Source organism: Prionailurus bengalensis, chromosome B1 (assembly GCF_016509475.1).
Source record: "Prionailurus bengalensis isolate Pbe53 chromosome B1, Fcat_Pben_1.1_paternal_pri, whole genome shotgun sequence".
In the NCBI taxonomy this organism is placed as follows: domain Eukaryota; kingdom Metazoa; phylum Chordata; class Mammalia; order Carnivora; family Felidae; genus Prionailurus; species Prionailurus bengalensis.
In genome coordinates this window covers 13817196-13833251 of record NC_057344.1, presented here as the reverse complement: position 1 = coordinate 13833251, position 16056 = coordinate 13817196, and the positions used below count along the sequence as shown (strand labels likewise).

General features: G+C 40.4%; 1 protein-coding gene across 17 annotated transcripts in view; it reads right to left on the bottom strand.

The window, feature by feature from the left end:
- TENM3 (teneurin transmembrane protein 3) overlaps nucleotides 1–16056 on the bottom strand; it is a 453850-nt gene that overhangs the window by 164446 nt on the left and 273348 nt on the right. For all 17 annotated transcript variants that reach the window (XM_043557955.1, XM_043557965.1, XM_043557986.1 and 14 more), the window contains one exon: nucleotides 2726–2964. In XM_043557955.1, the coding sequence (XP_043413890.1) occupies nucleotides 2726–2964 (239 nt within the window). The remainder of the gene's footprint in view (nucleotides 1–2725; nucleotides 2965–16056) is intronic.

Sequence of the window (16056 nt, the reverse complement as noted above, 5' to 3'; positions counted from 1 at the left end):
AACGGGGGAACAAAAAGTTTCAGGATGGCAGCACTTTTGTTAAAGGTTGTGAGGTCAATTTGATGGTGACATCGGTCTCCCCATTGATTCTGGGGTTTATCAGACTGATCTAAGCTGGACAGGCAAGGGTTCCTTTTTTCTCCATCCCTGCTTTATATGCACACTCAACAGAAAAAGACAACCTTCCCTGACAGGGGTGTTCTATTCTTGTTTTCAAGGGTAAAGGTGGCTTCTTCAGTCTGGAAAGATTTATCATGCCAGCTGATGAACGAGTCCTTTACCCGATTGAAACAACAAAAACCACTGCGTTAGTGTGTTAGTCATTGAAGCACTGGAAGACCAGTGAACATTCTATCTGTGCTTAATTAAAGCAAGAAGAATAGGAGATAATTCTTTGATGATGCAAGTCATTTTTGCTGGATAACACCGGGGTTGCGTTGCCTTAAGGTCCAACACGGTAACTAGAGCATAACAACTGTTCGACACATACCTGTCGTACGGAGTATACTGACTATATAAAAAATGTATTAACTGTATTTGCATGTGGGGAAAGATAAAATCACAAGGACAAGTTTATGAGAGTGGCCGTGGCAGGAATAAAGTGTGATGCAAACCGCCAAACAAGAAAAATGGGCAATTTGAAGAAAAGGAACATTCTGAGTTTTTACTTAGAAGTCTGATACTCTATCAAGTTCACGAAGGGAGCCTTGAAAGGAGTCCAACTCTCACAAATAATAAGGAGCTAATCTCACATTAAAATGCTATTTTTTCTGGCTAGTCACACATTGTAAACAAAACTAAATGGTATCAGAACTGATATCCAAAATATTCAACGGCTGGTGGGGCACAAGCATGTACAATCCGAAAATATGTCTCACAGCACAGCAACGGCATGGACCCTGACTTCCAGCCCCACAGAATAGTTATCTGTCTGTCTGGCATGTACTATGGTAAAAAAAAAAAAGTCCCCTACAAACATGTATGCTTAATTTATTACATCCCATTTATGCCCGGTGCATTTCAGAACCATTTAAAATTCCTTAGCAGCATACCACTGACAGATACAGATAATTTATACAACTAACTAGAAGAGATTCTCTTAATGGCGAGGTATTTTCTAGCTGAATGCTAGAAGTTTGTCTCTGAATCCCAATTTGTGTTGTGCTATTCCTCATTTACCTCGAGTGTTATGAAACAGCATAGCATTGTTTCATTAGGGTGTGGTTTGAGCATTTTTACAAGGAGGGAGTTGACTCAGATTGGAAAGTAACAAAAAGGTTGTGTCTTGCTTTCATTTCTGACGGACAGTGGCTGAGGTGGTGTACGAATCGTGGTCATGAGGATAATGAGGCCGTATCCGAGTTTAGTGGGAAAGAGTGCCCTGATTCATCAGTGATGCCTGCCATCGACAAAGCACTGGAAATAAAGCACACAACGTGGCCCATCCTTGCCACCTCTGACTCAATCATCTCTAAAGTTCCTTCATGCTTTGTTATGCTAGATTTCTTTCTTTTTAATTTTTAATGTTTTTATTTATTTTTGAGAGAGAGAAAGACAGAGAGGGTGGGGGAGGGGCAGAGAGCGACAGGGAGACACAGAATCCGAGGCAGGCTCCAGGCTCTGAGCTGTCAGCACAGAGCCCGATGCGGGGCTCGATCTCACGAACCTCGAGATCATGACCTGAGCCGAAGTTGGATCCTCAACCGGCTGAGCCACCCAGGCGCCCCATTCTGTACTTCTTTCAAATATTGTGATTCAAAATGGCATTTCACTTTCCAAAATATATAATTTATAAGTGAGGGGTACTGTAGCTAATAACAGAAATCGGTTCATTGCAAAAGCATCATACTATTCCATATACAGCTCTGTAATTCTCTTACTCAGTTCTAGAATTTCATGGGCTTCACAGATCGCTTTGTAAACTGGAGGGTGCACCCCTGGCTGCTGTTCTTGTTAGATAAACCATATAGTCGGTGATTAATCTCGGTGGACACCATTAGCATTTCACAAGTGGATCAAAATCCGATGTGGTCATTTCTGACATTAAAAAAAAAAAGCCATTTCTAATAGTTCGAATGCTCACACCTGTTATGAAACAGTTAAATAAAAGGAATGTTTACGGCTTCTCTTAGCAGCTTCCATCATTTGGGTTACTATTAAATGAAAAATATGATCAATACTACATCAGAAAAGATGACAAATCCACATGTATGAATGAGTATGTAATCCATTCATTGTTTTATGGACGCATGGTTCTCCGGAGAGTGTTGCTGAGTGCAAGATGATGGTCCTGAGTGATGAGTTTTACATTTAGATTGCTGAGTTAGCTGAAAGATGTGTAATATCACACGTAGGAGACAGCTCCCCATTGACTATGCATCGAGGGGGACTCCTGCCTAGAAAGCTTTCGTGCAAGTGCATGAATGATTTTGTGTACGTGAAATGTCACAGAATCATCCACGCTTCAAGAGGGGTAAGTCAAACACAAGTTCACACCCTAGCCTGTGTCCAAGAACATACCTCCTTCTTTGTCCTTCTTTCTCCTTATCTAAGTTCGCTGAAAATCGCTTAAGACGCTCTGCGATTTGCAAGGTATTAACTAACCCCTCCTCCAGAAAATAGACCTCGTAATGCACTTCCGGACCACATACCTAGATAAAACCAACAGAACCACAACAGAACAGCCCAACTCACAGACAGAGTAACTGTGCATGTTTGTTCTTACCTATAAAATACGACAGGAGGATTGCCAGGAGCACGGAGACCCCTACAGCACACAGGGCGGTGCATTTCCAGCTACAGTACTTCGAAGACTTCTTGAATTTAAAAGCACTTCTTGACAGGGTGTTTCTAGGTAGTGGCCGAGTAGGCGGCGAATAAACAGAGCCAGATGCCATTGTGTATCCTGGGGTTGCAGTGCTGAACAGTGGCGTTGTCCCTGTTCCTGTTTTGAATAGGAAATGCCTGCGGGACAGGAGAATATCGTCGTGAGATACACATATGTTAAAACGTGGGAGACAGACGCGGCTGGACAGGAGCGCTTCTCCGGGACGTACCTCATATAATTAAAAAAAAATCAGAAAGTACAGAAAAATGTTAAACCAACTCCTAGCAGTGAGTCTGATCAAAGAAACTGATGTGAAACATATATGGCGGTATTTATGCCCACACACTTTTACTGTCCCTTCGAGGAGCTATCTTGAGACACTATACAGGTATTCCAAACATACCATTTCCTGCACAAAACCATTCTGGAACCTCCCTGCAGGAACGGCATTAAGAACATACTCACATTTCACTTAAGAACACCACATCTTATTATTTTATAGCTACATGTGTATTTGCTGCTCTCTGAGACCAGGTACTCATAGAAACACAAGAATGCATGACCACGTCGATGTCCTGCAGACTGATTTATTTTCCGGACGTCCAAGGAAACATTCTAACCCCAGCCTGCTCTCCCACTAACAAGCACCGTCAAGTCTGGCCACAGGCAGCTGGTCAGGTCTCAAGGGATGCAAACTAATTTTATTTTTAGCTTATGTCAAACATGGCCAGGAAGGGAGAGAAAAAGGAAGGAATCACAGAACACTTCTAAAACCAACCGAAATAAATGAAGGGGTCAGTGAAGCAGGTTTGAGATCAAAGATGGAAGGATTCTCTAACAACGGAGCTGGATGGCGGTAGCTGTGAAAGTTGTACATTCTCTTTGTCTGAAGGAGCCTAAGCAGAAATGAAATGATCACACGAAAGGGTGCTGTGTAAGGAATTCTTTGGGAAAGATTACTAACTTAAGATTCCTATCAACACTAAAAGTCTCCAAATTTAAAAAAAAGCACCATGTTTTTCATGGCTTATATTTCATATTATACCAGTAATTTATTGTATATTCACTTTGTGTCCTAATATTTGTTATTATTTTCCCTTATATTATTTTCTCTAATATTTTCCCTTCACTGTTCAGTGAAGTCAACAGACTGTGTTCTCTCTTACATACTCAGGAGGTTATAGGCATTCTGGAACATTCCACCACGGTACAATACAGTTTTTATGAAATATCTGAGACGGTACACAGCTGAATCTTTTAAATATTACTACTGATGGACTTATTTTAATGTATTAGAAAATAAACTGAGTATGTCAAAGAAGTTAAGGGGTTAAAAGGACAGAACTCAAAAGTTAGATTGCAGAGGTTCAAATCCTGCTTCATTATTTACCAGGTATGTGCCCTTGGATGAGTTACTTACTTAATCTCTCTCTTTGTTTTGGTTTCTTAGCATATAAAATGGGGATAGTGATAGCATCTACCCTTCAGGAGTTTCACTGCGGCTCAAAGGAGTTAATATTTACTGTAAAGTGCTTGGAATATTGTGAGCAGAGAAGAAGTGTTTGATAAATACAAGAGGAGTCAAAGTCATGATTTCATGTATATTACTGCTAAGGTTAATCAGGTATTTAAGTCACAGAGAATCCATTTCCAGAAAATTACTATGTCAACAATAGTGCAGCTGGTGTAGCGATATGGCCAAAGTCCTGAAAGCCTGCCTAACACAGGTACGGCAGACTGAATTCTGGTGTAGAAATCAGGGTTGAGTTTAAGTTCCTGGTCTATCATTTCCTAGATACATGATCCCACAGATGCTCAGTTTTGTTCTGTTTTCCATCTGTGGAATGGAGCTGAGGATTTACTTACCTCACAGGGTGGTAGACCGGTTAACGTATCTAAAAATTCTGTGTCAACCACGAAATTAGGACAGATGCAAACGATAAATTACCCTTCTAATAAATGATACTAGCAGTTGTGTTGTGAATCTGTTTTCCGCCATGGAAGTACCATGTAAGGCAAATTTCAAAGTCTATAGCCTGAATTAAATGTTAGGTTGGAAACAGCATTTTTTGGAATCTCCTACCATATTCCTATTCAGCATGGTTATTAAGAATGCGGGCTCCAGGGGCGCCTGGGTGGCGCAGTCGGTTGAGCGTCCGACTTCAGCCAGGTCACGATCTCGCGGTCCGTGAGTTCGAGCCCCGCGTCGGGCTCTGGGCTGATGGCTCGGAGCCTGGAGCCTGTTTCCGATTCTGTGTCTCCCTCTCTCTCTGCCCCTCCCCCGTTCATGCTCTGTCTCTCTCTGTCCCCAAAATAAATAAAAAACGTTGAAAAAAAAATTTTTTAAAAATTAAAAAAAAAGAAGGCGGGCTCTGGACCCAGGCTGTGTAGGTTCAAATCCAAATTTCACCCATAAACAGGCTGGATGATGTAAACTACTCAAATTTTCTGTATCCTGGTTCTATCATCTGAAAAATGGGAATAATAAGAGGGGCTGTTGTATAGGCGTTTTATGAGGGTTAAATATACGAGGGTTACACACATATGATGTGTTCATATTAGGATCTAAACACAAGGGAAGTGCTCAATAAACATTAGCCGTTTTTCTTTCCAAAGTCACATTTTGAAACCTACGTTATAAAAGACCCCAAATTTTCATTTGATGACTTTAAAATCTCTGTTCAAATGTAACACCCTCAAAACCGACGTTTGCAAAATTAACTCCCCGGTCTACAAATTTCACTGGCAATTCCGCACACTGGCAAGCACTCTGGATGAGAAGATGGTCACACGCCAAGCAGTAACCTGATCATTTAGATGAGCTTCAAGCAACCTCTCTTTGGGAGGGACCAAACTGTAAATATTTTAGCCTCGTCTGGCTATACCAGCTCACGGCAGCAGCCTTAGATAACGTGAGTGCGGCTGCATTCAAATAAAACTTGACTACGGACACTGAAATATTAGTTTCATGTAATTTTCCCATGTCTTCAAATATTCTTCTTCTTATTATTGTTTTTTGAGTCACGTAAAGACACAAAAACCATTCTGAGCTCATGATCAACACAAAAGCAGGTGAAAGGCTGGATTTGACCTGTGTCGTTGGTGCCCTGGTCTGCATTCTCACTGTTTTTTAGGATGGTCCTTGAAGAGTGAGCAAGATGTTCGGCAGCTCAATGCCACTGGAAGCAGCCCGAACGATGCACGGGCACTGCTCTTGGAGAAGGTGATGGACAGACAGGTGCAAATGGACACTAACTGGGGTCCAACAAGCTTATTTCCTTCAACACGCTTATTACAATCAGTTCTTGTTTATCGACCTGTGTGGCAGGATAAAATTTTTAAATACTATGCAAAGTGTGTTTTTCCCCCCTGAGGTTCCCTCCCCCTTTGGGATATAACCAAAACGTGTGATACAGAAATTCAGAGATACAAGTTCCCCTTAGATCAGAAACATTTTCATTTCATTATTTAGGAAGAGGAAAACAGGGAAGGAGGGGGGGATGAAGGCAGGAGGTTCGCTGTGTTTCACAGACACAGGCCCTGCTCCTGGCTTCCCCGGTGCCAGAGAAGCAGAGACTAAGGAGCGTATCAGCAGAAGCCGAGAGAAGAAGAAACCTGGGCCTTCAATCTGAAACAGAGGCCCGAGGAGGCATCAGGATCTCAAAGAGAACGCAGGGCGCGTGGAGGTATTTCAGCTGTAGAGAGCCTCTCCAAGATTCCTGTGCTTCAGCTTCAATTATAAGAAGTAAAATTACTTCTACTGCTTCTAGAGTAGCTTGGAAATAGCAGAGTACACCATTGGACCTGAAGAGGCCGCGCGGAACAGGACGAAGGCCGTCTCAGCCATGACATGGCCGTCAACAATGAAGGAAGAGAGCAGGAAAACTTCCCGTCTTGGTGGAGACTGAAACGTGAGATGTTCCTGCTGTGCTCACAGGATCACATATAACAAGGCAGGGGTAGGGCGGGGAGAGACATGGAACCGTCTAAGTTTTTAGGCCTGAGGGTGATAAATAAAATATAGACAAAAACATATTTAAAAGGCTGCTTATGTAGCCTACTAAGTTGAGGAATAAGAACCATATAGTCATGGGGGCGCCTGGGTGGCGCAGTCGGTTAAGCGTCCAACTTCAGCCAGGTCACGATCTCGCGGTCCGTGAGTTCGAGCCCCGCGTCGGGCTCTGGGCTGATGGCTCGGAGCCTGGAGCCTGTTTCCGATTCTGTGTCTCCCTCTCTCTCTCTCTGCCCCTCCCCGTTCATGCTCTGTCTCTCTCTGTCCCAAAAATAAATAAAAACGTTGAAAAAAAATTAAAAAAAAAAAAAAAAAAAGAACCATATAGTCATGGCACAAATCGATGATGTGTCTTCTCCCGTTAGAATGTGAGCACCGGGAAATCTTATTCACCTCTGTATTTTCAGACCTTAGACTGTTCCTGGCACAGGGGCGCCTGGGTGGCTCAGTCGGTTAAATATCTGACTTCAGCTCAGGTCACGATCTCACAGTTCGTGAGTTTGAGCCCCGCACTGAGCTCTGCACTGACAGAATCCCTGCTTGGGATTCCCTCTTTCTCTGCCCCTTCCCCACATGCATTCTCTCTTTCTCGAAATAAATAAGTAAATTAAAAAAAAAAAGTTCCCTGGCACATAGTAGTTGCTCAATAAATACTGTAAAATAAACAAAATGGCGACCACTGTGCTGATGGAGGAAGTGAGTCTTAGAGAAATTAAGCACCTTGGCCAAAGACCTATAGCTAATAAATTAATAATAAAATAAAAGTAAATAAAAGTTGGAAATTATAGGCACCAAAATAAAAATTATCCCTGGAAAATGTGTTATGCTTTTTTTAAAAAAAATATTTTTTCTTTTTCTTAATGTTTATTTTATTTTGAGACAGAGAGAGAGAGAGAGAATGAGTGAGCAGGGGAGGTGCAGAGAGAGGGAGAGACAGAATTCCAAGCAGGCTCTATGCCGTCAGCGCAGAGTCCGATGTGGGGCTTCAACCCATGAACTGTGAGATCATGACCCAAGCTGAAACCAAGAGTTGGATGCTCAACCAACTGAGCTACCCAGGCACTCCCTCCCTCGCCAATATTTTTAATGTTTATTTATTTTTGAGAGAGAGAGAGAGAGAGAGAGAGAGAAGAAAGGGCAGAGAGAGAGGGAGACACAGAATCCGAAGCAGGCTCCAGGCTCTGAGCTGTCAGCACAGAGCCCAACGTGGGGCTTGAACCCACGGACTGGGAGATCATGACCTGAGCCCAAATTGGAGGCTTTACCAACGGAGACAAGCAGGCACCTCTGAAAATGTGTTATAGCTCTATGCAAAGTGGTCTGGGTCATCTGAAATGGGAAATGGGATTTTTGAACCCACACCCATGTGGCCCTAAAGCTTATGACTGTAGCCCCAACACTGAAAACATGCATCCAGGCACTGTGTGTCAGACAATGAGCTAGATACATGCCAACCTCGAATTAGGCATCTTGCTTTCAAATTCCAAAATTTGAAATATCAAGACATGACGTCCATCTCCTTTGATAACCATGGCAGAGACCTTCCATCAAAAACTATCCTTGAATTGCTATGAAGTTACTATTTTTCATAAAGCGAAATACAGCTTCGAGATATCGCTGACAACCAAGATGTAATATTCAAAAATACCCTATCCATCAATAATAGTGGAACTGGAGATCTCCTTACTTTAAAAGGGTTTCTAATTTACTGAATACGTATGTTTACTTTTGGTGCTGCCAGAGAAACAGCATTTAATTGTATTTTTTTGGCCACTGACTTTAAAACTCAGAAGTACACTTTCCCTTCCTCTGTCTAAATGACTGTCCATATCAAATTAGCGCCCTAGAGATACTATATTTGTAAAATAAATACAGAAACATCATAAAACACTGAAAGAGAAGCCATACCATGAGTGTATTATATTTTTAAATCACTGGTCTTGAGTAATTTTAGACGGCTTCCTAGTATGGAAGCACAGAAAAAATGTGTAAAAACTGCTTAAACGGGTGCATTTAGAAACCATTTCAAACAAATGGTATCATCTGCGTGAAGACGATTCCTTTAGGCAAAATTAGGCCTCCGAGTAGGCCTGTTAAAACACACATGGAAAAACTTCTTGGTCACTAACTAGGACCGGCAGAAAAGGTCTTTGTCAACCTATTTTGTGTCGTGCGGGACATGTAGTCTCAGCTTTGGTAAAACAGGTTCAGAGAAGATGCCTCCTTTCCAACATCAACAATGTCCTTTCCACTGCAATACAGAAAACATCAGACGCTGACGAGAACATATGGGGACTAACGCATCTCTTTAGGCCCAGAATGTCTTTTTACCCGTGTCAAGGTCCAACGCCATGCTTGGTTTATGAGTAGACCCCATCGAGATGAAACGGACAAACCAAGCCCCATGAAATTCAGCCACACGAAAAGTAGACCGTGCGTCTTCTTACGAGAGAATTACTATTATTATTTTTTTTTGATCTCATTCTAAGGCACGCATTTCTGTGAGTCATTCCAGTCTCTCTTCATCCTGGGACTCTTTGCCAGGTCATATGGCCTTGGGAATATGCTTCGCACGTACAAAAAATTCTGCAAAAATTACTATCAAAAACATGTGGTTTTGACCTGGCATCCGCATGAGGTTTGCAGAATAAAGGGAGAAATTTTCTTGACTTCGCAGACCATATTTGGGAATTTAAAAAGGGGATCCTGTGAGAATATTCCCCATTGTATTCGGCAATAAAGCAGCAGCAGCCGCAGCGGCGTTTTAACGCGGAGCGCACCGGGCAGGCTGATTTCGTTCTGATGTTTCTAATGATGCCCTGCGTGACGCCTGCCTCCAGTTCCTCGGCTATTTGTGCCAGCGTTTTCACTCTGGTGATGAACTAGAGAGGCACACTTGAAGAGAGACTATCACAGACTGAGATGAGGAAAATCAATTTCAAAGCCCAAAAGACGGCTGGAGCAGGAAGGTCACTGAACACTAACAGTTGCTTTGTGGCTTTGGAATCTTGAGGGGGGATTCTATTTAACAACAACAACAACCGGACGGGAACCGCGGAACTGCACCGCGTTATTAACTGGGACGCGCGCAGCAACGAAAACATAAATGGAAACAATCACTCTGCATTAAGCGCAATTAATAAGTGCTCGTTTCTCTTCTTAAGTTGAAAGATCTGTTTCTTTGTTGATCTGCCTTCAGACCCACCTTTTCATTTTCAGCTTCCACCTCCTGTCCTGGCTTGTATTTCTAGCCGATCTTGTGAGGTATCTTTCTATGGGTCATGTCACAAATTTAAAATTAGTAGGGACAAAGACTGAATGCCCTCATCTTTCCTGCTGTCCCCCATTCAGGCCTTTGGGTCACCGTTGGTAACTCTATCCTGTAGGTCTCTCTGAGGGACTTAGGGGTAATTTTCAATTATTCTTCCAGCCTGCCTGTCCTGCCCCCTGCCCCCACCCACCCCCTTGTATCCACCCTGCCAGAGAACCCTGCATTCTTTCCTTTATGGTCTGGTCTGGTCTTTTCTTTTTTCTTTTCTTTCTTCTTTCCCTTCCTTTCTTCCCTCCCTCCCTCCGTCTCTCCCTCCTTCTTTCCTTCCTTCCTTCCTTCCTTCCTTCCTTCCTTCCTTCCTTCCCTCCCTCCCTCCCTGTCTGTCTGTCTTTTTTTGCTGGGGTTGAAAAGTTCTTTTGAGTTCTTATACCTCAGTTTCCTCTTTTGAACTGATTTGGCAGAGGCAAAGAAGAGACAAAAGTAACATTTTCATTTAAAATTTTCTACTCTCAAATGAAATGTCATGTTTTAAATACGAAATCTGCACAGTATGCTGAGATACTGCTATATATCCAGTCATAACTCTTACTGGTTCTCCTCTCAAGCCACTTACAACTGCTTATTATTTATTTTGTTCTGTTTTCCTCCATGTCTTAGCAACTGTGCTCTGCTCCTTAGAAATGGATTACTTTTGATTGAGGTTGTCTTTCAAAACAATAAACTACAAAACACTATCGTAAGATTTTTAATGGCAAAATACTCAGGTTTTTAAAGTAAATTTAAATGTGCTTCTCATTGTATTATATTATGTTGTATTGTATTATATTACATTATATTGTATTATATTATATCATGTTATATACCACAGCATATTGGTGCTCATGGAAAGATGCTGATATCAGGTATAAATTAAGTAAGTTGTAGTATATAATTAAATCGTAAGCTTACAAGAGTCACTAGGAAATAAAGGGGTTCATACTCGTCTTGTTCAGATTAGTACAGTCATGTGACTCCTGTAGCATCGAGTATGTTTTCATAAGTTGGAAATTACAGGGACTGAAATGAAAAGCATCCCTGGGAAACATGTTACAGCGTTCCTCAAAGTGGCTTGACTCATTTCCTCAATGGGACACCGAGATAGAAAATCAAAGTCCAAAAGAAAGTGTACAACCTCTGAATGACATTTTAATTAGATCAACTTCATTACTGCTTGTCTTCACAGAGAAGAGGTTTCTTCAATATTTTACGTTAGAAATCTTTTTAGGGATTTTAACCAACAAAGCACAGGACTAGAATAAAGAGTGTTGTAGTGTTCAGTTCTATCCCTAAGGCACAGTTGCAACCTTTATTAGGGACATATGCACACGTGGAAAACTATTTCTTTTTGTATATAATCTATTCTATCTTATGGGGAGAAAGACACTACTGTCTAGGAGATGTTCACACTTCCTTCCTCACTATATTCTTCGTCGCACAAAGAGAGTAATTGACATGAAACTTAACGTGAGCTGCTTACATAAAACGTCTTGATGTCCCGCTTTCTACTTATGTTTCTAGACAAATCAGTAAAAACTTTTACCTAGAAAAACAGACTGCTTACTTCAAATTAGATGCTCTGATTTCAAAGACAACGTGCCAGTGAGAAGAGAGATTGGCTGTATTTGGTCACATTTACCACCTTTTCAGAATCCAAAGTTCTCACTTAAGAGCTAAGGGAATTTTAAGGTATAGGTTCCTCTTCCTTCAGGCAAAATATAACTTTCTGGATTTAAGAGGCTTATTAAAGGTCTCACAAGATTTCCTCAACATCAAACGACTCTTCTAAAATGACATTTTCAGATCTAAAGCAAATGAATCCCACGCTTACGGATTAAATTTACCTGGAAATATATGAAGGCTAAAATTAACTACTGAGTTCAAAATAGTTCTAGTCATTGATGATGCCAAAACAATGGGAGGGTTGCCTAGAATTCATTTTAAGATAAAATACTTTTTAAAAACTGTCAGAATATATACAATTTAATTATTGTGTATTATCTTCCTTCCATATTGCCCATTACCACTCATTTAATTGCTTGTCGCCTATAACTGAGAATATATTTATTAAATGCTTCTGAGTTTTAAAGCAGCCGCTACTATTTGTTAGCATATATTTGAAACAGATGATATTCCTGAACGATGATATTAACCACCACGAGAGCACTCTCGATACTTAAAAATAACCTGGGCTTCATTAGCACAGTCTTTAGAATTTTCACTACCAAATCCTGAATTTTAAGTTCCAAAGCCAACTGGATTATCTGTTAAATGGATATTTAGCATTGTGTTTGTAACTAATTAAAAGGCTGAAAAAGCGGTTTACTTAAATGCTGCGCTTTAGAGAATAATACAGGGAAATACAACATTCCTGGCGGCTTTCAAACAGAAGACTAAAGAAAACAAAAGCCCATATACAAAATTACCTGTTCTTATTCAAGGCTGGGTTCCTGCTTGTTTTTCCTACCTTTCAGCAACTGATTCTCAATAGGTATCCAAAGACATCTAGAACAATTACTTACCGTGTTTCAGTACCTAGTTATTTGGAAAGAAATCGCCATCAGTCGAGGAGGCTGGGCCCCAGAAGCTCTGTGAGATTGAACTAAGAGACTGCAGAGGCTGTGCATTTTCAGGGAGAAGCCCACCCACACTAGCGTCTGAGTAAGGCTTAGTAAAAGGTGTTTGGCAGTCTCCAATCTTTCCTAAGAGAACAGTTCAATCAGACTGATCACGGTATCATAGGTTTGGGTAGGGCCTGGTGAACTTAGGTAGCCAAGGGCTGGTCCACTAATAGGAACAAAATGTACTTAGAGACCATTTCATGCGTTAAAGCAGCGGTCCTCAAACACCAGCTTACATCAGAGTCCCTTGGAGGGCTGGTTCTCGATGGAACCCCCAGCAGTTGATGTTGCCGGCGCAGAGCCCACACTTTGAGAACCGCTACAGTAATGATTCAGTGTAACTCAAGACGCCCAAGACTCTATAACAAATCAGAAAATCATTCAAAAGATTCCTGTTTAGAAAGTTACCGCTGGTAGCTCACAACAAGCCGTCAACTCCGAACAAATGGAATTTTTACGATACAAGGCTCAGTCCATCTGACCCCAGAATCAAATGGCTTAAACATGTTTCACTGTTCTAGGTCATCTCAATCTTAATTTTTTACTTACAACATCCCCCTTTATGGTACTTCCCTTTCAAATGCATCTAAGTGTTAGGAAATCAGGTCCTTCAGACCTTCTCATCTCACTGCTACTTTTATCTATCATGTTTATCGAACTTTATCTCTAAATGAGATGTCAGTGGGGTACCTGGGTGGCTCAGTCGGTTAAGCGTCCGACTTCGGCTCAGGTCATGATCTCACAGCTCGTAAGTTCGAGCCCCGCGTCGGGCTCTGTGCCGACAGCTCAGAGCCCGGAGCCTGCTTCGGATTCTGTGTCCCCCTCTCTCTCTCTACCACTCCTCCGCTCATGCTCTGTCTCTCTCTGTCTCAAAAATAAATAAACATTAAAAAAATTTTTAATGAGATGCCAGTATCTGTTCTCTTTCGCTTGTTTCCTGTACTATCTGTATTTCCGTGTGTGTATGAAACATCCACCAACACACTGTCTTATTCCACAAGCACCTTCTTTTGGGGGTTCTCTTTCTGTCTTTCTTGGAACTTAATGCTTGGGTTTGTGAACCACGTAGAAGTCGAGCTGATAATTCACCGTGGGTATTTACAACATCCCAAAGGGTTCCCACTTTCTTCATACAGATAATGCCATTTCTCTACCCTTAACCTTTCTGGCTGGAATAGTTTTTACGTATTCTTTTTTCCTCTAAAATCCTGGCTTCAATTTATTACCTGTATTAAAATGTATAGGGGGAAAAAAAAACTACCTCTCATCCTTTATCTATTAGCAGAGACTTCTGGAAAACTCCGCTCTAAATATTTTTAAGGCACTGTGCGCACACACAGATACACATAAATACAACCTCTTTACTGCTTTACACATCTGCTATATTGAGGAGAGGGAAAAGAAATAAAAACTATTTCCTGCATAAATGCCTTCTCCTTAACTTTTCTTTGAAGCTGCTGGGGACAACAGTGACCCTCAAGGTGGTGTTCCTAGCACTGGCCACAGTGGACGCACTACCCACTCTGACAAAGGTCGTAGCAGGGGTCGCCTCAGAGGTACCAGACAAGGTGACAAAAAATCCTCTTACTGAGGTTCAGAGGGAGCAGAAATCCAGCATATCTGAAAAAAAAAATCCCATGCTGAATCCCCCTCATTACAGTTAAAGAGAAAGTTTTTTTTCACTCAGTCTTTCCATATGTTTTTAAAACATGCTTTCGAGAGTCTAGAAGAGTACTCACCTGGATGAGGAAAGGAAACAGTATTTAGAGGACTAGGTTTTAATTAATTTCAATAACCACTGTGGGTAGCACAAATACTTGACAAAAGCTATAAGTAAAAATGAAAGCTAGCAAATGGCAGCTAAAAGCTGAAAAGGCTTGCCTCAAGGGTGGCTATAAAGGGAAACGGTTAAGAAATAATAAAACTTACCCGGAGTGAGTCCATAAGAGACTGAACTTCATTATTTGTCTTTTTGCTTTTTGGTAATTTAATCTCTGATAATTTTTAAGTAGGGTGAGTTCAGAGTCGATGTATGTGCCCGTGTGTGTGTACATGTGTATAAATTTTCTAAGAATTGGCCAGGGCTGGTTCAAAAAGGATTCATTATTTTGCCTCTAATATAAAGGTACTATTACTATAAACTTAATTGGAAATGTTTTAGTGTAAGTAATATCCTATGCATCCCTGAATTGTAAAAAGAAAATGTTTTAGAGTCCTACTAATTAAAATGCCTCTTCGTTTATTACCTTTAAATTAATTATGGTATGCATTTTAAAGAAAATATTTTAAATAAGAAAATTAAACACCCCCCCAAGTGAGTAATCAACATTAGAATGTAAATTATATATTTTGATGTGAAAACAAAAGAACAAATATGCCATGATTCTAGCTGTGACACAGTGAGTTAGTGAGACCTATAAGCTCCTTCTTCATGCTGATAGCATGTTGTGGTCTCAAATCTATTACACTTTTGAATTGATGTGCTATTATCTTTGGACAACTTTCACACCAGGAGGTGATCCCAGCAAGAAAAATGTCTTAAATGAAAAGCTTATAAACAAGATACATTTCACTGCTGTTACCTGAATTAATATGAGCTATTAGTGGTTGTACAAAACGTGGTTTGAGACAAAAACTGTTTTTAACATTTTGCCAAAAAATTCTGCAATATGAACGTGTGAATAATTATACATTTTACCAATTGCCCCTGTATCAATTTGTAATTATAATGACTACGCAAACATGTTCATGGTAAATACAACATTATATGTTCATTGATCTCTGAAAATTGGGAAGAAAAGTTCTAGAATATTAAGGTGATTTGTGCAAAATGTATTTTAGTGAATTCTTTCATATTTACTTTTAGGTCTTAATTGAGAAATGAATATAATATAATATAAAAAAACTAATTTAATATAATATAAAATGTAAGCATAACCACACCTTTCAAAAATATATACGGTTATTGTAATAGGAAGCAAAGATTTTTATTATGATTTATTTTAACATAGGTATGTCTATAATCAAGCACAAAATCATGTTACAGTTTGGGAGGTTAGGAACTGAACAACAGGTCAAATATGCATATTTTTTTCTTTTTCTTTCCTTTTTATCATGATCAAGAAGGCTCAACAGTCTTTGTTTCAAATTTTAGTTATTACAATAGTGCAGCCATACCATCAAAGGCAGAAACGTGTATTAAATATTTTCCTACATGTGTTAAGATTATCAATTATACCTACTGTTGGGAAATGATGTACTAAATATATTAAGATGAAAATGGGAATGA